This window comes from Zeugodacus cucurbitae, chromosome 2, assembly GCF_028554725.1.
Source record: "Zeugodacus cucurbitae isolate PBARC_wt_2022May chromosome 2, idZeuCucr1.2, whole genome shotgun sequence".
NCBI classification, from domain to species: Eukaryota; Metazoa; Arthropoda; class Insecta; order Diptera; family Tephritidae; genus Zeugodacus; species Zeugodacus cucurbitae.
In genome coordinates this window covers 66,216,031-66,242,898 of record NC_071667.1, presented here as the reverse complement: position 1 = coordinate 66,242,898, position 26,868 = coordinate 66,216,031, and the positions used below count along the sequence as shown (strand labels likewise).

Sequence of the window (26,868 nt, the reverse complement as noted above, 5' to 3'; positions counted from 1 at the left end):
GAACAGGTTTATCTAACAAAGTTCAGACCGATCTCAGAAGTATGTGATATGAAAAAAAAACTATTAATTTGTCAAGTAAAGCATTCTAAAGGAAAATTATACGATCGTAAAAAACTATAGACTTTAGAACAATAGTGGAACTCCACTGTCGATCTTTGATTATTCAAAAATTATTAAAATTCAAAAGAATTTGTTGAAATGTACCTCCAATTCGAAATACTAAGTGACGCCGAGTTTCCTCTAATGCATTGTAGATCTCCCTTCTTGGTAGTACTTCAATAAACACATTCTGTATGAGATATATTCTATGCCTTCTGCCTACACCTTACTCTTTTAAAAGAAATTCGGCTAATTGGTTGTTTCTTCAGTATTTCCTAAACAAATTACGACTTGAATCCCGGAATGGATATTAGAGTTCCGGGAATTGAAAAAAAAAAAATACAGACAGTCGGATCTGGTTCGCGAGTCTGGTGACGGATGCTATCGTGAGGTGAGACATGTTTTCTACGATCTCCCAAACCTCTAAATTCTGAAGATCCTGAAATGGCTGCGATCTCGTTTCGCAATGCGACGTATGGAGTAAATCCTCCGAGTTATATTAGACAATTTTAAGGACTTTGTAGTAGTAATGTGTACGGTGTATAATAATACAATTTCTACATCTCGATACAAAATTCGGGAACAGCGGTTCCCTATTTTGAGAATATTACTTTAGGTAGTATATATTTATACCCTGAACAGACAGGGCATATTAAGTTTGTCACGATGTTTGTAACACCCAGAAGGCAGCGTCGGAGACCCTATAAAGTATATATATAAATGATCAGTATGTTGAGCTGAGTCGATTTAGCCATGTCCGTCTGTATATATACGAACTAGTCCTTCAGTGTTTAAGATATCGTTTGGATATTTTGCAGATGTTATTTTCTCTTCAAGAAGCTTCTCATTTGTCGGAACTGCCGATATCGGACCACTATATCATATAGATGCCATACAAACTGAACGTTCGGAATCAAGGGCTTGTATGGAAAACTTCCGCATTTTACTACATATCTTCACGAAATTTGGTGTGAGTTATTGTTCATAGAAATAATTTAATCTCCGAAAAAATTGTTCAGATCGGTTTACTATAGCATATAGCTGCCATACAAACTGAACGATTGGAATCAAGGGCTTGTATGGAAAATTTTCGCATTTGACGTGGTATCTTCACGAAATTTGATATGGATTACTGCTTAAGGTAATAATATAATCTCCGAAGAAATTGTTTAGATCGGTTAACTATATAACCTTAACGTTTCTAGCAAACAACCCGGCTAAAAAGTATTAGTAAAATGTTTTCTTTTTTTACTTAAGTCTTTAGATTTGCTTAAACACATAGTTACTAAAAGAAATGCACCTGTGAAGGGTATATTAGCTTCGGTACAGCCGAAGTTAACGTTTTTTCTTGTTTTTGAATGATTTTGTATGATATGGTGTGGTTTTCCAGGACTTTTAATGGCTCTTTGGAAAAATTTTGGTAGCAATTCGTAGCAGAACAAGTGTGTTAGATATACTATGAACTGAGGAAATGTCTATAGAATGAATGTTTGATATTTTGCTAAAAAACATTTCAGGTTAGAAAATTTTGACCCATACGACTCATAGCAACTATGTGTATAGTCTTGGGTAAATATATTCTCTGAGAGCTTTATATATTCAGTATCTTTTCTAACCACATTTCATTCATCTAAAAAACAACTCGTCTATCTATCTCCGCTATTTATTTTGCCCCCTGAAGCATTGGAAGCAATTTAAAATAAGTGTCACGACGCGCCTGAAAATGCAATAACCGTCACAATGAAGACGCCAAAACGCCGTCGGCGAGAATATACATAGTTATTTCGAAAGCGCGGAGTCGAGCATGCCGATGGCTGACCAGCTTAAAAACGAATTAAATGCAGAATTGAACGAACAAACTCCACCGCTGCAACGCAACTTCGTGCAGACATTTCGTTCTGATATTTTAGCTTCACACACACGCCTCGAACGCATCGAAGAGCGCTTGCTTACACTCATGCAGAGACTTACATAGGCATAAATTGTATTGTCATTGCCTGTTGAAAGGTAATAAATGTTGGCATAATGCAATTCCAATTAATTGAATGCGTTCTAACACTAACGGCATTATAAATGTTTATTGTATGTTTATATTGACTGCTGTCCGTTTGCGCTTAGTCTTTTAACGGTCATAAAGGAGGTTTCATTAATCGCTGCCGCCGCTCTTGTACTGTCGCGTCGATAAAGCTGTTTATTTGCGCGTACTGTCTGTCGCGCGGCCCTTCGTGGCGTTGTGTGTGTGTGGATTGAATGCAACTCTTTCTTAATTTTTTATTTTTTTTTTTTGGTGGTTTTTAATGAAGTCAGTAGCAGTCAGCTTTGTTGCACTTAAATCGGTTATTCAATAATGTACTCGCTGTCTGTTCGTGGTCGTTTTAAACTGCTTGCGCATGCGCATGCGTAAAATCATGTGCCGGTAATCGAATCATCATCGTTGTTGATACGTTTTATGTAATTTTTATGTCTGTCACGTGTGCGTGAGTGAGTACGGGCGTAGACATACTTCTGTTCTTACAGCACACAATTTGTTTTGTTGTTGTTTTTGTGGTTTTAATGGTTTGTTTTAGATTCTGATCTAATTGCATGCATTTGTTTGGGAAATTTATTTTGATTACTTTGCATATTCTTTCACGCACGTACATATGTGTTGATTTGTTTTTATTGGAGAGGAAGCGTCTGGTTATATAATGGTAATCTCAAAATCGGAAATTTAAAGATTTTTAGTTTTATGGCGTGTTAAACAGAGATCAATACTATTTTAACTTTATCATAAGGCGTTAAAAAAAATTTTAAATTTGAAGTTCGATGACTCCTAAATTTACTGGGCTAAATTTTTCAAATATTAAAAAAAAAAAATTAATAAGGATTTTTTAGAACACACATTCATTAAAAGGTTTATCCTCGCACAATATTTACTCTCACTTTTTCGATTCGAAGAGGTTTAGGGATCTAAGAATTCACTTTCATTCATTCATTTAATTCTAAACTTATTAGATAAAGTAATTTTAGTAATATTTTTCGCCAAAGATGTGTCTTCAAAAGACAATTTTAAACTGTTGAACCAAATTACTAAAATTGGTTTCGAAAATATAATAATTGTATCTGTGATTTACCCGCTAAAATTGGATTAATTTCCCATTTAATCCCAATCTCAGTTCAATCGTTCAAGAATACGCCAAGTTTTAACATTTTCACATATATCATAGATATCGGAGGCTGAGAACACATGGCTAATCAGTGAGATCACTGTAGTCCGATTCAGCCTAATGCTAAATATAGTGGCAGTGGACGGTGTTGCCAGGAAGTGGCTTCACCTCTACTGAGTGCCAGGTTACAAAGGCCTTGTACGCAATGAGATTGTAGACGGGATTGAAGAAGATAAAAGAGATAAAAGGTACACCACTGTCATACAGAAACATCCAAAACAACATTTGCAAACCCATGCATTGGCTATATGACGATCTAGACAGGAGCATGGCAAGGAAGATCAAAACGCGCTGGAAAAAATATACCGGAGTACAAAACATCTAAAAATACACAAATTTTTTACTGTCGTTCGATAGAATAAACTGTAAGACTATGGTTGGAATTCCCACATGTTCCTATCTGGTGGCGGCATAACCCTGCAAGATGTGCCAGGCGGATCGAGATGACTGCAGGAAATGTCAAGAGCAAGGTATAAGAAAAACAATGTAGCAAGGCAACGGCTCCCACATCTTGGGGCCTCACAGTACGAGAATCTGGAAGAGGTATCGCTAGTAAAACCACAGAACCTAGTAAAATTCGCGATAATTCGCCTAAAGGGTGACTACGCCTCATTAACTACTTGCCGCACTCCATCTGGTATCGCAAAGGACCAAAACTGGTCCATATGTGGCTTTGGCCAACCAGACTAACCTAACCTAACGCTAAATGTATGAAAACAACAAAAACAAATTGTTATCTAAAGCTCAATATCTCTATACTTAATCACAAATAGTTCGCATTTTTCGCAAATATTTATTTTACCTCAAAAAATTCCACACAGATGCGTGTACCATGTCATGCGTTCAATGTCATGGCTCAAAAAAGTCGTGATTACAGTGAGCCGGTTTGACTTATGTCAATATACGCACTTGAAAGATCAAGTACATAACCAAAATAATTATTTCAGATTATTTTTAGTATTCTTTATTTAATTTTTCATTTTTCTCTTATTTCTATTCTCATTTTTGTTTATTTTTTTTTAATAATTTCCATTCATTTTGTTTATTTTGATTTTGCAATTTTTGCACATTGCATTGGCAAAAACAAAATTCTGATTAATTAATACAGAATAAATATCGTAAATATACACTTTTGTTTTGTTTTCATCAGATTCATGCATTCAAAGCATTACGGCCACTTACATATATTGTGGCGTCTAACCTGAAATGCTGAAGGTCACATTTGTTTACAAAATTAAAAATTCAAACGAAAAGTTATTATTTAATTCTATACGCTGCGCTCAGCGTGTCGAAAACGTATTCATCAATGGGCAACAACAGTGCATTTGCGTAAACAACGGTTTAATAAAAGCAGTCACAAAGTGCTTACATATTTGTACTTATAGTACTTACATATATATAATAAATACCTATACACCCACATTATTTGAAATGATCGTGCATTGGTTCTCACATGTCTCACATCTGATTGTGTTCTCGCAGTAACAATGTGCTCACAAATCTTCCCATGCGTCGCTATGATTCACCAGTGCGAGTTCTATTTCATTTATTTTTATTTTATTATTTTCACTTATTTTATGCCATATTTGTTAGATGATCATTTTCCATTGTTGTAGCTCTTGACACATATTTTTGCAATTACGTCTATTGTATACTTTTTATTCGCGTTTTTTTTTTGCATTGTTCATTTGTTGATTTTGGCGCTCATTCATCAATTTCAGCAACGAGTTGTGTCCGCTGTGTGTTTGTTGTTTGCTGTAGCTGATTTTGTGTAAAAAATTTTAAGCCGCTTGTTTTGGGTATTAATTCGTCATAAGTATGTGGTTTTGGTGTGCTCCAAGAATAAATTCTAACTTTTTTGGAGTATGATAAGAACGAAGAAAAATCTTTCATAGAAAAAATATATAAATAAAAAGTCAAGATTAAGGGTTTTGAGAAAATAGTAATTTTATTTTTACGAAAAATATCTGCATAGAATTATTTTTTTATCTAATATTAATATTCTCTAATGTGCTCATTAATATTTGAAAGTAGAATTTTTTTGTCTTATTTGAGTATTGTCATATGTCATAGTCACTTTTGCCATCGATATTGTCTTTGCTACTTTTTTTTTTTGTCTTTTTTCTTTACTATTTTGAATTTTTTGTATTTTTTCTATATGTCATACATACAAAAATGTATCTTCATGTGTGTTTCACTCAAGAATTCGGCGTTTTCTATTTCCGCTGTATTTTTAACAATCACGCAATCACTGAGTACATACTCGTTTGTTATACAATTCTCAAATTCTTTCACTTACGTACTTCGATTGCGTAATTTGTTGCGTAGAATTTCAGTTTGACTCATTTTCAATTAAAATTTTCTCTGATGATGTCTTTTAATTTCAACAATTTAATGAATATTTACTTTAATCAATATATACATCGTGTTTCTTAGAATAATTTAAGTGTACATTTATTATTTTACTTTAACTATTTTTCAAGTTTATATGCCTCCAAACAGTTTCATTATCTTTCAAAATGTTCTCTATGAACCAATTTTTTAAACTACACTACTGGAAAAAATTAAGGGATCAAAAAAAATTCGAAATTTTTGGGCAAATTTCAACAGACCGTAACTTCGAAAGAAATGGTCGTACAAGAAATCGATAAAGAAGGAAATTATAGCTCCAAGTATCTAGTTTTTGGATTAGAAATTTTAAAAATTTTTAACCTCTGCGGTTTTTGAGTAATCGTAGAAAAACCAGCAACAAAAAAATTTTCAAAATTTTTTTAGTTCTTTTTTTTGGTCTACGGGTGTGGAAAAAATCTTTTTAGCTTACCCATTATAAGGATACTTTGTTCATTTAGCTTTAATTTGGTTTTTTGAACACCTCGATACGTCCACTTCTCGCCGAGATATCGGTCTTCAAATGGAAAACAAGTTAAGGAAATAGTCGATGCTTTCTTGTTTTGTGTTCGAAGTTGTATAAAATAATCTCTGATAATGAGAGTGACTAGTCCCATTATTTTTCGAAAACATCGCCGAACAATATGTGAACTCAACCCACACCGGATTAGTCAAAATCGTCTTTGACTGATAAGACCGGAGTGGTTTGAGTCTTAGAGTACTCTAGAACGGACATATATCAAAGTTCTTGGTTTCAAATGATCTTTATGCGGTTTAATTTACATGTATTGTCAAATTGCGTGCTATTGATCTTCAATTTTAAATACTAGATCTACAACTTTGCTTCCGCCGTGTTTTTTTTTTTGTAAATTTAAGTTTTTTTTATATAAAAACGGTTACAAATGTCGATGAGCCTCAGCCGCACTTTTCTGGGAATTAAAAAAGTTAAGCAAAATTTCCCGCAAATGTCGAGAATTCGGCTCAAAAAGTGACATTTTCAGTTGAGAATAAGTTTGGGATGCAAACAGATCTCTACAAATGTTTTGTTGGGTTAATGTTGACACAAATGTCCAAGATCGATATAAAAAAAATCGATTTAATTGACTAGTGCTAATAATTTGATATTCGGTTGTCTCTTTCATATTACAAAGTCTCTCAAACCCAAAAAACCATGCAGTGTGTCTATTCGTTATAGAAAAGGATAAACATTTCATTCCAAACGTGTTACCGCGCCCAAAATATATATTTTTTTTTATCAAAAATTAAAATTATTTTTCTGAGGCTTTACCTACTTTCTGGATAAACGACATCAGTGGTTATGATTTCCTAAATCAGCTCCAACTTGTTAACACACCTAGCTTCTCGTTAAATTTTATTTATGTTACACATTTATTTTCTTGCAGCCTGTTTAATCAAAAAAATATTAAAAATACTGGCTGTTGAAGTTTGGTTCGAGGATTTTCTGGGGATTAGTGCTTATATAGTTTATATCAAAATATTTTGCTTAATTTTTGATAATATAAATGTAAAGAGAAATTTTTTATTACTTTGGTTACATAAAATATATTTAAAAAATGTGGCTGTTATAAATAAAAATAAAATTTAGTTTGTTTATTTTCTACAAATTCCTAAAAACCCATACATATTTCCTTGGTATTTCTTAATGATTTTATTATCGATCATAATGTGCAATTTGAGCAGCGAACAGTACTTCCGTTTTCAACATTGTCTATGCGCATACCAGTATGGCTGTGTCTACATATATACAAATATATATGAACGCCGATCACGAATTCGCCAATGCAGCTACCAAACAACAATCGAATAACTGGCAATAAAAACAGCAACAACAACAACAATAGTGGCTATCAGTGACTTGCAACCACAAACTGCTGCTGTCTGCCGTCAACTGGTAAATGAACGAACGCGGCGAAAAAAAGTCTAGCCAACAATTTGAGGTGTGTGTGTGTATGATACATACATATGTATGTATGTGTGTACTGTTGTTGTTGTGGCTATATGCGCATACTTAATAATAATTGCTACGGTTTGGGTGGTGGAAGGTGGCGAGAAGTTTAAGTGGCAGCACGCAATTACAGCTGCAAGCTAAAGAAACAATGACAACAACAACAACTAGCTTGCCTAAGCTCACACACACACACACACACACTTATACTCGGTAACTATAAATAGAAGCCACAAAGGAGGCAAAAGTCAATTTGCCATGCCACCAGACGCTTGCAAATTCAAATATGTGTGTCTATGTGTGTGTGTCTTTGGCGCTGTGCGCTCACAACAATCGCTTTGCGTCTCGATTGCCAATTTTTCAAGTGCAAGTTCAATACAAAGCCGGCGAATGAGTCAATTCGGTGCGCTTGTATGCAATTGCTTTTATATATGTGTGTGTGTGTTCTTTTCTTGTTTGCTGGGCTTGTTTATTTTCTGTGCATATTTGCCAGCGGTCAGGCCACAGATGAAACGCTGTCGAAATGCAGTTTAATTTCCTGTTTGTCTAGTGCAAATTTACCTCTGGCCAATGGGTCTGTTTCGCATCAATTTCGTGACGTACATACATCGGCTGACCGAGCAGCATGTGTGTGTGTGTTATAATTAGTTAAGCTGTTGAACAAAGAGTGCACTGCATGTCTGTTTGTAGAACTTTGCACTTCTACTTTAATTGACCACGTGTTTTGACGTATTGTCGAGCTATAAAGTAGATGATTAGTTTTAACAATGGCGGGTGTCATAAACAATAGACAATGATAAAATTAATTATTGCTGTTGTTATATGATTTAATAATTTCTAACTCGTAAGCTTTTCTATGAACTATTCCAGTGATATATCGTCGTTCAATATTACATGCTATAAAAGCCACGTGATTTAGAGCAATAAATATGCATTTTTTATTTGTTAAACGATGGTTATTGTGTTTATTTTTTTAAATCCAAAAGCAGTCATGATTACATCGTTTTTGGTTTCCCTGAAGACTGATAATTCTTTTTGATTAATGAGTCAATAATGGACATAAAGTTATGTCTTTACTGCTTTATACTTCAAATCATATATAAAATAGTTGATTTTGTTAAAACGGCGGCAATGATGGCGGGTCATATTGGCCTGAACTATCATATTGATGGTTTACTTAGCAGTCTACTAGCCTTTTCGCACAGCCACATTATAGCGTTTTTACACAGCCAAATTAATTGATCCATCAAAAGTTTTATTGAGTAACCTTTTTTGCTCTTCACACTGCCGGCTACTCGATAACCGATTGCTTTTCTTAAGAAGTAGGTAAATTTCATCAGCTGATTGCTATTTTAAGCAGCGATATCTACCGTCGATTAAAATTCAATCAAATATTAATGTAACGCAGCAGAGGCCGGTTTATTGATCAATTAGCTCCTGTGTAAAAAGGCTATTAATTTAATACATTAAGATTATAATTGAGAAACCAGTTTTTGTTCTTCGCACTGTCGGCTAGTCGATTAATCTGCTGTTCTACATTTTTGTTTTTGCTGTTCATAAGAAATGGTATGTTTTATGAGCTGATTGCTTTTACAACTACCCCCAGAGCTGCATTCCAGTTTAAACTCGATTTGTACTCGATTAAAAATTAATGTAGGAAAATAATATGTTTCTTTTGTATACTAAATCGATCTAAATCAGCGCTCGAGCAGCCGATTAATTGATCAACTAATTTCTGTGCGAAAAGGCTAGCACATAGAATATAAATGTGAAATATTATGTTACTGTAAAAATAGTAACAACTTAATTGATCAATTATTTAATTTAATTAATGAAATACTTTATTTATAATTCAATTATGCTATTTTGAGCAGTAGTGTTGGAAAACGTTTAACAGTTCCAAATTGAAATAAATGAGGAATAGTGTTGGAGAGCAGGTTTAGCTTCTTTTTCGAATGACAGCACTTAAAAGCAAGAAAAGGTAAAAAATAATATTGTACAATTATTATTCGTAGAAAAAAAGTGTTGGAATCCAGTTTTAATTTGAACTGCGCCTTATGTAATAGTCAGACCTAGAAGATACTAAAATCGAAGAATTAAGAATACGCTTTCTATGTCAATAATAATTTTAACTTCGATTTTGTTGTACAGTATCATACATATGAACATAGCAGTGTTGGAAAATGTGTAAATAAATGTTAAAGAATCTATAATTCAATTGAACATCTCAATTTCAGTAATTGCATATCAGTATATAATATTTTTTTTCAAGATATTCACAAAATTCTTACAAAGATTGCTCCTTATTGCATTTTCTCTCACAGTGTGACGCACCGATTAACCTTATAGTGCGTGTTAATGAAATGCAAATACAAAGTGCAAAATAAATAAATAAAAAAACACATGCATATATTAAAACAATATTTAATTTATGCCAAAAACATCACTACTTCAATATGATGACTAACGCGCATATGGCAAGCATGCTAGTATGAGTTTAGTTATTTTTTTCTACAGGCACTTTTCAGCTTGTTGTTGTTTTTGTTGTTACTTAAAACGCGTCCATATGCGAATTACAATTTTATTCTTGCTAAATTGGCAGTTAATTTTTAATGTCAAGGTCATGAGTGTTTTGTTTTATAATGTCACACTGCATGCTCATCTCCCTGTGGTGGTTAGGGTTCATGCTTGCTTTCGGTTTTGTTTTTGGCGAATTTTCGTAATTTATAGTTTAATTTGCTTTTCCAAGAATGTGAAAGTAAATTTGAGGCAATTATGAGATAATAAACTAATAAGATTTGATGTTTATGTGTAACTAAGAGGATGACGTAATAACACTGGGTGCTTAAAAATTTTGTAGTTTATGTAATAATGAAAACAAGTGTGTGTTTGATAGGCAAATTAATATAAATAGTCTTTAAGGCACCTAGAAAGAATGCATATTTAATTCTAAAAAACATCTTTATATTCCAAAGGTCACTCGGCACCTACAGATTAAATTTATCAACAGTCACTAAAGAAGTTATAAAAAGGCAGATAAGGACCGTGGATTTTAAAACTTATAAAAGGCATTTTGATAACTTTTTATAGTTATTTTTGTTGCGCAAAATTCTAATCGCAAATGTAATATTCACCACTAAATAAATTTGCTGAGTTTAATCGATATCGCAAAATTTCTTAGGGATACTCAGTAAGTTGGGATTTTAGGTTGATGTCAAACCAGACATTCAGACTGCTGAAATGTTATATTTGTTTCATATAAAATGAAAATATATTTTATGGGTTAGTCTATTAGTATTTTGCTAAAATATATTGCCTTTTAAAATGAATTTGATAGCTAATCAACTACAACGAAATGCGACTCTGTGTCATATTTTCTATTAACTCGTGGCAAACAGGAAAATTTCAATACAAATAATACGATCAGTAGGTCTGTTAGAAGGATGCCATATATTTTTAAAAACTTGAAGTATTTAGTTTTGGTTATACTAATTTCCTTCTCTGCTCATTACGGGCGAATAATATTCTAAGAGATATACCCTTTGGAAGTTCCGCCCATCAGGCCACTTCAGTACAAATGTAAAACTTTAAATGCATTTATCTCAAAACTCAATTTTTCAAGCCGGTAAACACGATATCTCAAAAAGTTATGAAGCGATTTTGTTCAAATTTTCACACAAATTTGGAAAAACATTATCTAGTTAATGAAGGAAGGATTTTTTTATATTTTTATTAGAACTATTTTTGCGAGCCCAAAATTTTGACCAAATTTTTGGTTTAAATTTTGTCAAAAATTCAAATTTCGATATCTTCTTTTTTCCTTCGTTCATTAACTAGATATATCAATATACTATCGAAATACTTTTGGTTTATTGTTTGTAGATGAAGCAATAATGAGTTATGATGTCCACGGCAAGACCTTTTTTTGGACACGGTATGGGAGATGAGGTACTAAGAGCTGAGTTTTCTGAATTTTTAAATAAAAAGTTCACAAAATACTGTTTAAACATGTATCTTTGATACGCTGAATTGTTAAAATGGAATATATGATTATATATATTTAAAAAAAATTTGAAAAAAACCCTTGTTTTTAGTCTCTAAAACCCACCTAACCCCTGAAATACTAATTACATCATTCGAAGTTATTAATACATAGGTGAACGCTACTACTATACACCGGTAGTTATTAATACTCTTATGTAAGATAATCTTGGGTACACATATTTTTTATTACCTCAAAAATCAAAAAAAAAAGAAAAAAGACCGTTGCGATAAGCTTTATTTGCACGTTAAGTTGGCTGTGGTTTTCCGTTTATTTCGAAAGAGCTGTAAACCCCACATTACCTCTGATTTCGGATAAATTATTAACAATTTTCATATTTTTGAATATCAAGTTACGCTGTTATTGCTCTCAAGTTCCATTGAAGTACTCCTCATTTGATTATCGCCGTAAAATCAAGCCACAAAAATTATATTTACGTAATCTGCCGTTAATAAAGACTTCCGAAAAAATATTTTGGCCAAATTTGCATTAAAAATTTGACTGTAGTTGTTTTGTTGAAACCATCAATAGACCGCATGCGCAGGATGATCATGCGGTGGTGTATACAGTAAACACCGGTGTTTTGCTTCACAACACTTCCGCGAATATGCGAAAACAAGCCAATTCGTTTCCTATTATACTTACAAACCTCAGTCGCCGAAATTCGCAATAGCACCAATAAAAGGAAAAAAGCGATTCACAACAAATAATGTTTACTGCTTGTAAATTGCTGTTGCTTTTATTGGCGCTGCAATCATTGTTGCCTGCGCTTGCACATTAACGTGTGTTGGCGTTTTTTAAACTTTTCATGATTTTTTTTGTTTTCGATACAAGTTTGACCATTTTTTATTGGTTTACCACTTCGTTTTTGGGCTTTCTTCTTCTGCGGCTTCCTCGGCTTCAATCCTCGCCGTTAATTTGTAGCATTAAAATTCATTGGCGGTGGCGCAGCTGCGTCTACGCTTGAGGTGATAGTGTAATTGATGGCGCACAAAGCAATGCTGGTCAGTTGGCTGCCGTGCCGCCGCACAGCCAAACGCTGTAAATTGTTGTGAATTTATTATTTGGCGGCAGCGGCAGCAGCAGCAGTGCGCACTGTTAACTTTACATGGTTGCTTTGTGTGGCGTGTTTAATCGCTGTTAATTTTGCAGTAGGTGAACACGAAAATGCTTTCATTGCAATTGCACTTGTGCGTTTGCATGTGTGCGAGTAGTATTCAAATTGTATTTATTTGCAATTGATTTTGGATTCCGGGTAATGAAAAATTCCTGCCGCACATACAGTTGTTGGTATATGTGTACAATAAATAGTGGCGAAATAGTAAAATTTTAATTGAATTCAATTGAATGCTGTTGGAAGGCAGGCGCGCACTGTGCTGTTAATTGCTTGATTTTCAAGTGAATTCAGCGAAAAATTATCTATCGTCTGGTAGCATTCCATTAGAGTGCTATAAAGAACGGCGGGTAGAAATCAGTTAAGTTTACAAAGGTCATCGTTGTTATTTTATGGAATTTTTTATACATACGAAAAAAGTTAAAAATATTAGAACAGCTTTAAGCGTAAATAACTAACTTTTTTTTCAATAAGGAGGCGCAAACTGAATTTAAATATTTTTGAAAGCTGACAATGCCTAATCACAAAGCTAATAAGCTAAAGAAAATAATGACCTCAGAAACGATTTTTTTAAGGGGTTACACCACAATACAATACAATATGAAATTTTTTGTTTAATTTCAAAGTCTATATTCTAAGGAGCCACGTCAAAATTCGCCTATGTTCAAAATTTATAATTTTTTAAGGAAAATATTTTTTTACTTGTTTCAGACAAAAATTGTGTCCAATTATGTACTCCATCAAGGAGTGCTCCGGAAAAATTGATCAACTATATTTAACTAAAAACGTTTTTTTTTTAATATTTATAAAGCTTAAGATATGTATTAAATTAGCAATAAATGTAAAGAACATCAAATAGTATGTATTGTTAAAAAATTCCTAAAAAACTATCCGATTTTCATGCGTTCAGGGTGGCGTATCCCCTTAAATAAATATATTATTTTATAATTTTATATTATTTATAATTATAATTTTGATTACAACGCTCTATGTTAATTTTTTACCGATTTTTAAATATTTTTTTGGTTTTTTTTTTTGGGTTTTAATTAAAGTTTTTTCTTCATAAATTAAATGTTTTTATAAAAATATTTTACACTTTATTTTTATTATATTTATTTTATTTAATTTAAATTTTATTTTATTTTAATTTTATTTTTTTTATGTTATATTTAATTTTTTCCGATTTTTATATATTTTTTTTGGGTTTTGATTAAAGTTTTTTCTTCATAAATTAAATGTTTTTATATATTTCTTTTATTTATTTTTTTATTATTTTAATTGAATTGTAAATAAAAAAAATATTTTGTGTCAATTAATTTTTTCTCTTTACCCACATTTTTTATAAAAATATTTTCCACTTTATTTTTATTATATTTATTTTATTTTAATTTTATTTTATTTTAATTTTAATTTTAATTTTAATTTTAATTTTATTTTTATTTTTATTTTATATTTATTGTCCGGTTTTTTATATTTTTTAATATTGTTTTATTTTTTTATTAAAAAAAAATTATATTAATTTTTATTCGGTGTAATATTATTGTTATTGTCTATTTCTTTAAATAAACGCAAAAAAAAAATACGAAATCTCATAAAATAATAAAGAAATGCAAGGAATACCGTTAATTCCCATTCTTGCCAACTGCGTCTATTTGTACAGCCATTTAACGGCTTTTTGCACCATTACACACTCATAAAACTACTTGCAAATTTGCATATGTCTTTTTAACTATTGATTATAAAAATGTGCAGCCTTTTCACTTTCGAATTATTAACGTTTTTATGCGCTTGCACTCAACCGCCTGAGATATGTCGCACAAACAAATGGATGTGTGTGTGCTTTCGTTAGTTGGTTAACATAAAAGTTTTCCTTCGTCGTTTGTTTGTTGTTGTTTCTTTTTATTTTTAATTTTTTTTTTATTTTGAAATGATACAACAGCTGTCTGAAGTTTACAATCCTGTTCACCTTTGTTGAAGGTCGTTGTTTTGTAAGGTCATAACAGGCACTATGACAGCAGTGTTGCAATTTGCTTGAATCATATGTAGCATATTAGGTGCGTGAAATATTTTTTTTATTTGGGTGTGAAGCTCAATCTGTGTTATTGGTTATATTTTTAATATTTAATTGTTAGTAAAAAAAGTTATTTTTTTTTTGGTTGGAGCTAGCAGTGTTATTATGCCGTTACAAATGTATAGAATCATTTTAAAAAGTCTTCAAAACGAATGTTCACGCTACTTGCTGATCCTTTGATCTGAAAGATTTGAAAAAAAAAAATATTTCGAATCAGTTCACTGAAAGGCAGAAATCTTTTCACGGGATAGTATTAATAGAATATAGAGCTTCAAGTGCTCTTCTTGCTTTCTTCTCTTTTGATTCGTACTTTTCTTTACTTTCCAGCCATTCTGTGAGTAATACCTCATTGAAGTACTCCAACCTCTCTCCACCCTCTCTGTTTTTGATTATACCCTCTTAACTGTTTTATGCCAATTGCTTGTTCGATTCGCCACTTTCCAAGTAATGGCATAACGAAGACAGCTATCATCAGCTTTCAATAGGAACGCAATATTCAGTATTAAATAATTTTTAAACCATCTGCCAGTTTGCAGAAATGCTATAAGTACTTAATATTTATATAATTTTCTATATACATCAATACATATATACATAAAAATTTAGTATATAAGCGGTGTAAGTCAACTTTTCGCATGCATGCGCCTCTTGAATACGTAACGGTTGATGTTAATGTCGCGAAACCCGTCTACCCGGTTCAAGCGCCGCCGCAACGCAACACTCGCGCAATGTCTTCAGCTGCATTTCCAGCATTTCTTTCCACACAATTTTACTTCCAGTTTTCTTTTATATTCCGTTTTTTTAATATGACTATTTTCATTTTTGGGAAAAACCACTCACAGACATATCTATGTATCTCTACATACTTGTGCATTCTTCAGTTACAACAAAAACATGGTAATAAATACTTAAAACAACTTCAAAACTGCCAGACAAACCGGTTACTTTATATGACACCTGTCACCTGCTACCAAAAAGGCTGCGCAGCCGCGTGGTAAGCGGCATGGAGGCTCTCTTATATTTTTAAACAATTATTTCGCTTTATTTTTGACTTCACCTGAGAGAGTGATAATTCGTCAATGACGACAGTTCGAGTATCGAGTATTCACAGCCGGTACTTTGTACAACAAATTGCCTGTTGCCACGAGCTTGCTATCGCGGCTTGAGACTATGCGTCGGAAATGCTGTGTATTTAAAATCTTCGCTTATTTTTAATTTAAATGTAAACAATTTTATTAGTTCGTGCCAGTAAAAGTTTAATTATACCTTATTGTTGCGCACGCACTTTGTTTTAATATAGCCTACTTATTGCTGTGCAACATGTTGTGGCAACTTCTTGTGCGCGCCTCTTGGCACCCAGACTTGAGGTGTAAGTTCGCCTCCACTGGCAAAACTGGGTTGGGAAGCGAGTGATGAGCGTGTGTGTGTGTTTGCTTGCTGTGTGCGATCGTTTCAAAGGCCACACAGCCGAGTGAAATGTGGGGACAACAGTTGTTGGCGCTGCGCTGTGCAACTTGAACTCGAAATGTGGTTCCTAGCTGGTAAGACAGCTGTCACATTGGGAATAATGGCGACATTGCGGCATATAAAAATTAACCCAATTCGGCGGAGTAGTTACTAACGAACGCCAACACATATTTTGTGCCTTTTTATTTCATGTTTACTTTACATACAGACATCTCTTTAGTAATACAGTTGACAATTTCTTAAAAATAAACATTTGTTAATGAGTGTATAGTGGACAGCTTTCTTCTTTACATAGCGTCTTTTTTACTAATGTATACCTTATGTTCTTTTCTACTTTTAGGTCACTCATCGTACAACTGGCGAAGTTATGGTGCTGAAAATGAATCAGTTACGTGCAAATCGACCAAATATGCTCAGGGAGGTGCAGCTGCTGAACAAATTATCCCACCCAAATATTTTAAGGTAAGTTGAAGAAGCTATGAGAACCAAAATAATTGTTGTGCTGAGTCTTAATTTTAATTTCTTCAAAAATAAATAAGTTTTAATGGTTTTCGCAACGCTGTTAGAATAGATTAGAGCCCAAATTGGTATTTTTCCGTCAAAAAATATTTATTTGCTAGAAAATAAAAAAAAATATTATATTAAATTTAAAAGTTAATGGCATCCCTATTTCTAAAAATTTAACAAGTCCGAAGTTCTCACTTCGCAATAAACACTTTAAAAGTAAATAGGTTTTTAGTAAATAATATTTTTTAATTCTTTTATTTAAAATATGTGGCAACACTGTCTAAAATTTAAACTTATGAAAGTCATGTTTCATTTGTTTTGCTCCATTTATTTTCAATGGAGCACTTTCAATGTATGCTATGTTATTAATTATGTATTTTTCTTGGGCGCCAACCAATAACAGTACATCCACCACATTTCCATACATTTACACCATGGCTTTTGATTTAACTTTTTTACTTCAGAAAGTTGGCAGCCCTACCAAAATATTTAATGGGATTGTATGTGTTTTGGTACACCATTTGTGTTTTTATATACTGAAAGTGGAGGTCAGACATACATATATTGCAACTTTAGCTAAAGTGGTAACCCTTTTTTCTCAATTCAAGTTTAATGTTAAATACCTTTCATAACACACTTGAAGAGCCTTACTCTGTACTTATCTGTTATACATTCGCATACAATTTTTCTATTACATTGTGAATTTTTGACAGTTGGCAACTCTATTCACAAAAATATCTGAAAAGTATTTTTTGTTTATTTTGGTGCTAATAAAACAATTACAGTGTGTATCAGAATTTCGATACATATTATTTTAAATATTTTTTTTGTTATTTGCAAAGTTGGCAACCATGTTTCAATCAGGTTTTGTATTTTAAGAGCTTTTACCGAAGCTTACCTTTATTTTACAATTTTAGATTGCAATTAAACACAATTAAATTGTATCAAGTTCAGTGATAGAGTTGCCACTCGGTTATAAAATTATTTTGTTTATATAGACACTCATTCATATATCTGTTTACTATTATTCTCATACATTCTCACATACCCGCTTTATTAGTCCGACCATTTCGAATCAATATCCCGAAACGTCATGAATTAACCTAGTTTCTATGGTACAAACTTGTATAACGTCACCTCATAAATGCATAAATGGCAAACCGAAATGCCTACTCTAAATAATTCCTCTTCAAGAACAAAAAAAAAAAAAAACACGCAGTGTGCCATTAAGCAAGCAACTCCTCGTCTTAACTTCTTATTGAATCAACATTTTGCGCGCTTCACTCTTCGCACAAAAAGTTCTCATCATTAAACAGCGCTTAGTCTCATAACCTAAAAAAGAAAGAATACGAAGTGTGCTAACAACAAAAAGCAGACGACGACGACGACTCATTAATTACTGTTTACAAGCACTAACAGGCAATGTAATGGAAACTTACGCACAAACATACATACAAACAGAACAGAAGCCCACTAGACACCGGTATGAAGTAGTAGTTGAAGAACTGCTACTGTCGTGTGCTCGAGCTGTTGGCCAAGAAGAAGAGTGCGTCCAAGAGCTGGTAGCCGGTTCTCTGGCCGCCGGTGCATCATTCAAAAGGAGGGGGGATGCTTTGCAAATTGAAAGCAGCACAATTTCGCGGTTGCCGTTGGCTATACACATACATATATGAACACCGGTGTATATGTGTATTGCCTGCAATGTCTAGCGTGTCAGTTCGTTTGATGTACCAATCTCATTCACTTGCTCGTTCGCGCTCTTGCCCACTGCAGCAGGAACAGTTAGAATTTAATATATACTCGTGTTCAGCTGGTTAGCATAGTGTATGTCGAGTTGTATTTTGATGTGAAGAAAACGCATTCTTGGCTGTCAGGTGAGTGTCATCGCAGCATTCTTGCCAAACCAAGTGTAATAACTCTTTGTTGACAACTATTTTCCAAGAGTCAAAGTTCTAGTTAGCTGCACTTAACGGGTTCGTGACACATAGAAGTTGAATGGGTCTTGACTTTTTTAAACATACGTATGCATATATTTCATAATTTTCAAACTTTTGTAATAGTTTTGTTCACCTTTAAATTATAGAAATAGGTTCAGAGTTGTATTGTAACATATAATATATATTAAAAGGATCAGAGGATTCTAGGACACTCTGAGGCTCGTATCGTAAATTAGTCTAGTCCGAATTTTTGGAAAAGGGGACGTAAACCCGGTTTAACGAACGTTTTCGATATTTTCTACATATTCGTCCATCGATTCCAAATATGCATGCAATTGAACTGTATCTCCGTAAACTCAACTAGGTCGATTACTCTCTACACCAATATCCATATATCAAGATATATGTACAATGAGAGATATATTAATAGAATTAAGACAGAGATAACGGTAACGTATTGTCCCAAACCATTCTTTCATCTCTTCTCAACAAATTTACTTTTATATTGCTTTTATTAATCGCGTAAAATAGAAAATCTCAAACAATTGTAAGGAAATCGCAAAAAAATATGTCGCAATAAATGTCACACATCCCACATCCTGGCAGCCTCACAACCGTTAAGCTCTTTAACTGAGCACAACACAAAGGTTCATAGCCGCTCGAGAGGTGTTTCGCTTTGTTTGACGCCTTTAGCGCTTAAAAGCTTTTCTCTCTCTCTATATCACTCGTTGAAGTGACTTCCGTGAAGTGTGCGAGTCGTGCGTTGTTGTCAACTTTTAGCGCTGTCTGTTGTCATCCTTCAGCCATATTATATTCTTCTAACAGTCTCAGGCTATGTGGTGTTTCTAGGTGTGTGCCAAAAGAATGTTTCCACTTTTCGTAGGCGGATAGCTCAAAGCGAAATGTAGCTGTAGACGAAATGGATGCAAAAAAGCGAACCGATTGCATCCCTTTGTAGTCTGTGCAGGTGTTATATTTTAATATTATCTATATACACTTTATTTATTTAAAAGAGTTCGTGAAAAGAAAGTGTGATTTATATTTACTACAAGTCAATGCTCTTCGAACAAATAACTGTAAGATTTGGCTCATTGTGCCCTAGTATTTATTGTTCTCTCTATTATGTTAAATTTCTTAAAATAGTTTTTTACTCAGTCTGATTTTTTAATAGATCCAAAAATAGAGTTGCCTATTTATTGATATTGATATTTAATATTAGAAATCATTTTTTTTCTTTTGTTACAACCTTTCAGTTTATTTATCAGTTAAATTAATATAGCTACATTATACTGCTCTGTTCAATTAAACTTTTTGTTCGTCTGGTCCTCTTTTTACATTCCTATATGTAGGCAATTATTTTTTTATTAAACCATTTTCAGGGTTCAAGCTCTTACGTATGTCCGTATTTATATATCACACATAATGCAAATGCATTACTTTCCTCAATTACAATTATTTATGTCTGTATTTTCATTTTCAGTGACAGGAAAGCATTATGCACCCATAAATTAAATGTAAAATGGCTTTTTTGTTAATCTGCCAATTAAATTATACCGACTTATATGTCATTTCTTTTGCCTTTATTTTTTGCGAATGTTTCCTCATAAAGATAGACATTTCTTTGTTTAAAGGCATTTCCGTATAATCATAAAATATTTTTCAATTGTGTGCACAATTTATTATTATTTTCGCACAAGAGGTCGAAAAACGAGAAAAGTTATTACTTTGTTGCATTCTTCAGATTAAAGAACGATGTAGAATTCTTCCTTAACTGAGTAACAATATAGATTATGATAAGAATAAAAGCGATAAAACTCATCATTTAAATAAAAATTGTTAGTTTGTCAGATGGCTTTTTGGCTTCAACGAGTTCTGATAAATATAATTAGAACACAACGATTTAAAGAATTGTTGATAAATTTCGTATGTGTTTTCTAATTCATACAGTATGTTGAATGTTATAAACCTTCGACCTATATGAATAGGTGGAGTACTTCAAAAGTGACCTTTGGAAGGAAAAGGTCTTTGAAGTGTTTTAGAGTTTTCAATTAACAAGCAGTATTCGGCTTTTGTGGTAGCCTGATACGTTCATGTAGTATGTGTAGATATATTATATAGATGTGTATATATTCTTGAGTGGTACTATCGTCTGCAAAGGTTATATGTTCAGAATCTCCACTTTACCTTACATATCAACTTCCGAATTCGAATAATACGTTTTAAAATATTCATAGTTTCCACCAAAGCGCCCTCTAGCGGAAGTTTTCGGAAAAAAATTGCAGTTTAAAGTTCTCCGTATATTTGTGGGCAAAATATTTACTTTCAAGTAATAATTATATTAGGAGAAGCTAAAACGTTCGAGTCGTTTTAAAGAAAAAAAAATATTTTTTTTTTTTTGAAAAACCCGATTTTATTATTATTATTATAGTGGCGATTGAGTCGTTTTACCAATAATAAAAATATTCGAATAACTTGATTTCGTAGAATGATTTGCTTTTCTGCTTCCCAATAGGCTTTACTTTGGGTAATTACTCCTTTATTATAGTGGAAATTTATTCCAGGGAGGAATATCTGAGAACAGTAAGAAGTAGCTGAGAGTCAGATCTGGAGAATAAGATGGATGGGCTTCGAAGTTCTAGGCCATGTTGAAATTTCGTTTAAAATCATCAATCAAGAATTACTTTTCTTTATTTATAAAGACAATAGAGACTCTACGAATAGCTTGGGTTCATCAATTGTTTACTCAAACTTCGTTTTTTTCAATAGTCTTCAGAGCGTGCTCTTAACTATGTATCTTTGCCCTGTTAATTCATAGAGTTGTTGCTGTAACTTGCTTTTTGTTATCTTCGCTATTATGTGCTTATTGATGTGGATTTGATTAAATCACTTCATTTTATGACATTGAAAGAGGGATTGAATGATCCAAACATGCTCATGCAAAAACTTACGACTCCATAAATTTACAAAAACACACACAAACAAACACATATGTATGTGGATAATCACTTACTCCAAAGAGGGCGATTGGGTCAGGGTATGTTTGGCTTTGTTGGAACTTATGCTACAATATCGAAACTTTTGTGTCCAACTTTTTTGTGTTTATGCCTCATGACGACCCCTTTCAGCTACTTCTTACTGCCTCATGCCGATTCCTTTTGCCTAAACGAACGCCTGATTGTCTACCTTTCATATTTTAGCTGCAGAAGCAATAAAGGAATGATGTGATCTATGTGCATACATACAAACATGTGAAGAATGTAACGCTTTTGATGTTGAGTGACATGATTGTAATGTTAGAAAAACTAACAATAATAACAACAACAAGAGCAACAAAGTCAAGCTGCAATAGTTACCTTTTGGCATTTTTTTCTATTTTTTGTTTTTGTAGTAGGTGAGGTCGTCTTTCTGGCGTTGGCTGACAGCTCTTTGTTTTCCTTTCAGTTACCGGCATTTGCATTTGCATTGCTGTTGTTGCTTGTGTTGTAAACTTGCGGTCATGTGTTTCTGTTGCTTTTACCTACATATTTTCCTGTTCAAATATTTTCATTACTACTCATCGCTATTGCTCACTTCACTTGACCCCTGTGGCTCTGTCCGGCGGCGTCCCCATCAAATTCTATGAAGTTGTCATTCACAGTATTGTGATGAAGTAATGAATTTGTCGTTTTTGTTGTTGTTGCTATTACTGCTTTTGTGGTTGTGTGCTTTTCATATGAATGGTTGCGGTTGGTCATGATTCAAATTGAGTTAATAGTTTTTCTGTTGTTTTTTTTGTAATTGTTTAGTGGAGTTTTTTTTACAATTTTTTTGGGGTGTGAATGTCGCTAATGGCTTGAGTAAATTTGTAGATTTACATAAATGCGAGAAACCGTTTACTTATATTAAATAATTATTAAAGCATACTCATATAGGCTTGAAGGCTGCCATGAGCAAGCAAGCGTTTAATGAGCATGATGTGTCAATATATTGTTGCAAATTATGGCTGTAGGAAGTGAAGGAGTGTCAAAATAACGGCGCTCTGTGTCGGCATTTTGCACTTTTGCTGCATTTGATTATGTAACTACATTAGACATGAATCATAAAATGCAAATATTTGAGTCACATTTTTGTTGGTTTTATGTACATATGTATGTCTTCAGGGTTCTAAAAAGACACGTTTCCTTCTTTCAAATTTACATGCATGTCTAGTAGGTGCAGTTTTATTGAGTAATCAGTTAATTCGTAAGCGCAACACGAGGCATACATATGTAAAACACTGTCATAAATCGTCGTTGCCGCCGCCATTGAGATTTCAACTTGGGGGAGAATTTTATTATATGCAAGCCTGAATACATGAGAATTAGAATTAGTAACATGTAAATGCATTTTTATACAGCACAAATGTGATTTCACAACTGTAGTTATTAATTTGCTACGTTAGCGGCTTAACAATGTCTAAAATATTTACAATATTTACATATCTATAAACGAGGCGCTTATAAATTTCAAACTTATTACTGCATGTAATTGACTTCGCTAATTGATTTATCCGCTTATTTGAACATCATAGAATGAAAAACCAGGCAAAGCCTAATTGCAAGCGGTGAATTATTGTTTTTTTTTTTTTTAAATAAAGAATAGTTGTTAGTGTTTTTGAAAAAGAAAGTGTTATACACGGTTGGAAACTAAAGTTATCAGAATAAGAGGGTTTCATATTATTTTTAGCTAAGCACAAAAAAGATCCCAGAAATTTCCGCCCAGATCTCGCAAAGGCAGGCATACCAAAGTGAAATGTTTGGAATAATCTACCTCATTCGCCTCCAAGTAGCTTCTGCAGATAGCGTCCAGTAAAATTTTTGGTTTGACTGCGTGTATCCCGATGGGGCAATGGCCAGTTAGAACCGCTATGACTATGGAAAGATTGACTTTACTGAAGGTGAAGATTTCCCTAGACCGTTTGCGATTTTCCTTGCTCCAAAAGAACCTTGCGACAGAACAAGTGCCAGTGACCAATCCATCCAGTAATAAATTACGAGAGGATACTGATGCTCCTACTTATTTCCATGCTACTGTGGGTGAGACTGATGTACCTAGCCTAGAAAGCTCATTAGCCTTGCAATTCCCTGCGATTCCTGTGATATACTCAATCATTCCAGCAAGGGTTTATTGAGGATCCATGTGCAGTCATTGCCTGGATTGTGAGCTCTCACTATACCCACAGTGCTTGCCTAGAATTTTTCACTTGCCTAGGTATTAATGAACATATTAGGTTGGCTAACTACTAGATCACCCTCATATTCCTGTCATCTGAATCTTTTACTGAGATAACTATTAAGGGTTTATTTACAGTTAGGAGGTCGAAAAAAAAGGTATTTTTCAAGAATTTTTTTTAAGCAAACTATTTGGTTTATTGATTTGAAACTTGGCAGGTATATTATGACAACCTTAAACTATATTCACATATTTTTTATTGCCAAAAATATTTATCGGGAACGTTGATATTGCCAATTTTGCAGAGGTCCGCAAAAAAAAGGCGTCTTGTGGTAAGCACGATATCTCTGGACTGGATCATCTAAGATGCAAAAACCAAATAAATCTCATTAATATAATAAATAATATGGTGATTGATCGAAGGAATTAGCAAAAAAAATTTTTTTTTTGACAAAATGGCGGATACTCAAAGCAAAAGGTTCGATTTTCGACCAAAATTTCGGGTTTTAATTGTTTATAAAAATTAGAAATTTTCATCGGATGGGGAAATCCTTCGATTAATTACTAAAAAATATAGTTAAGAAGCTTGTGTAAAAATTACAGACCGAGAGTTTCTGAGAAATCTTGCTCACCGACTTTGAAAACACCGTTTCGAGAAAAACGAGTTTAAAGTTTTGAAAGAAAATATTCGACGGTTCGACTTGAAATTTTGTGTGTGCTTACTCATATATATATATATTAACTTAACCCTTAACTTTTGATTATTCTTTCAATTGTATTTCATCTTGAAATATACCGAAAGAAAAGTAAATAAATATTAAAACGAAATTTAAGTGGGACGCTTAATTCCAACCCTTGCCTAATATATGTATACCGAAAAGCTCTACCCATCACTAAACTATTGATGTAGTCTTTCTTGGAACTCCAGTGGTTGCCTTTTCAGAGGTCAACAAACTTCATTAATTCCCATCAACACCAGAGCTTAATAAATGCGTCAGCAAACTGACTACTCAGCTTACAATGTTTCAATCATCAATCATTAGACCACCCTCATAGCTTGCCAATAAAAGCCAATACACACTAGAGCAGCAGAGCAGCAGAGCTAACGAAGCTAATTTCAAATCATTTACATATTTTGTTTTCAACCATCTCCAATGCACCCAATAACCGCCAATAAAATTCTTACAAGGATCATTTAATGCAAGCAACAGCTATGCCACAAGTGCAACAAAGAACCTCCAAGTGTAACAACTAACGGTTTATGCAAAAATTACATGTCCAGACAGAGGCGTGTTCTGACACCCACACTTACATGCAAGCATTTAACTTTCACTGCTTCGTAGCAAAGTGGAAAATTATTACTTTACATAGTTTCATGTGTATATCATGAACTTTATGTTTTACTTAGTTGATTGCATGTCAAAAACAATTTCCATACTGACTTGCTCGGATGTGTGGTGGTGTATCCTTCCCAACAACAACAACCCTGACGTGGCTTCCCTTAAAAGCGAGTACTGAGTATCAGTTTATGGCACACGCCACTGACCTCACGATTTGTAAGCGATAGGTGGGGCCACTGGATGCACTCATACCCTTCTAAGCTCACTGCCTTGCCAAGCTACTTAAGTTTGTGCAACTATCTTTAACGGTCTTTTGAGTGTCAGTCTGTCAAGTGGTGAGTTTAAAGTTTTAATTTAATTAATGAACTTTGCTTTCAGGCATTTATACAAGCGTATAAAATGTGAGTTAGGGGGGAGATTATTATTATTTGGTTACTAATGAAACACATAAAGCTGCTTGAAAAGCTCAGAAGCCGAATAAAGCACATAATGCTATTAAGGCCACTATACCACTCATTGTATGTAGCAACAGTTTTTGATTACTTTTGCATACATTTTCTTCCTTTTTACGACGCCCATTTGTCATAAAGTAATTTTAGAACCCAGCCAAATCTAAGTGCCTTCGCCTGTTGACTGCCACTCCTTGACAAAAAACTCATGTGTGGGCGTATATTTATCAAATTAACACGCGCTGGACATTGGCGCATAAAAAATATTGTTGCCGTCTCTGCTCGTCATGTTGTTGTTGTAGAGCATAAATAACTTTATATTTACACAGTGCTTGTTGCGGCGACATTTTGCTGTAAGCTCCAACCTCCAACCTCTCCTTCTAAGCTCTCGATTTCAGTCTTCTACGGCATAGAAGTCCACGTCTACTAGCCTAAGCGCTGCCTAACTGACAGATTTGTTTGTTTTTTTCCCATTTTGGTTTGTAATGCTGTCAATATTTATTAAAGTCCTTTGTTGTCCATTGCGCACATATCATTTTTCACAATAAATAACTGCCGTTTCTGTTTTTATGTTTTCGTATTTTTTATGCGAACACTCATACGCAGTGTGGGCCAGACAGTAGACAATGACCAACAAGATGGTGGCGGCACAAATAACGAGATTGTGTCAAAGTGTCTGTAAACAAATTAATTGTAAATAAATGCGAAATCTGTTTATGTACGAGTACAATCATATGAGAAAATAAATATTTTTTGAGTGTCCTTTTTACATGGCTGTCGGTTGAATTAAAATGTTTCCTTGGTAATCTGTAGCAATCTGTTTTTTATGGCGCACAAAAGGCAATATTAATTGAAAAGTTTAAATTAAGTTCATATAAACTCAGACTTTCAACGTAGAAAGTATTAAAGATTTTGGTCGAGATAACCGTCTTTGGGGGTATATAAAACTTAGAGAATTCTAGTTATATATACTTGACTGTCGAGGGAACACTATAATTTTTCATTTCTTTCGAATTGTATAACACTTAAATAAATAGTATAGAATCTATACTATACTGTTCTACTATAGATAGAAGATCTTTCTCGCTACTT

The 26,868-nt window shown here is 33.4% G+C and overlaps 1 protein-coding gene across 3 annotated transcripts in view; it reads left to right on the top strand.

Moving 5' to 3' along the window:
• The window catches only part of LOC105217224 (uncharacterized), a 136,988-nt gene that overhangs the window by 90,414 nt on the left and 19,706 nt on the right, over nucleotides 1-26,868 (top strand). For 2 of the 3 annotated variants that reach the window (XM_029043468.2, XM_054225695.1), the window contains exon 3: nucleotides 16,694-16,815. In XM_029043468.2, coding sequence (XP_028899301.2) covers nucleotides 16,694-16,815 — 122 coding nt within the window. Of the gene's footprint in view, nucleotides 1-16,693; nucleotides 16,816-17,902; nucleotides 18,735-26,868 lie in introns of those variants that run through there. The other variant, XM_054225697.1, reaches the window with a different exon arrangement.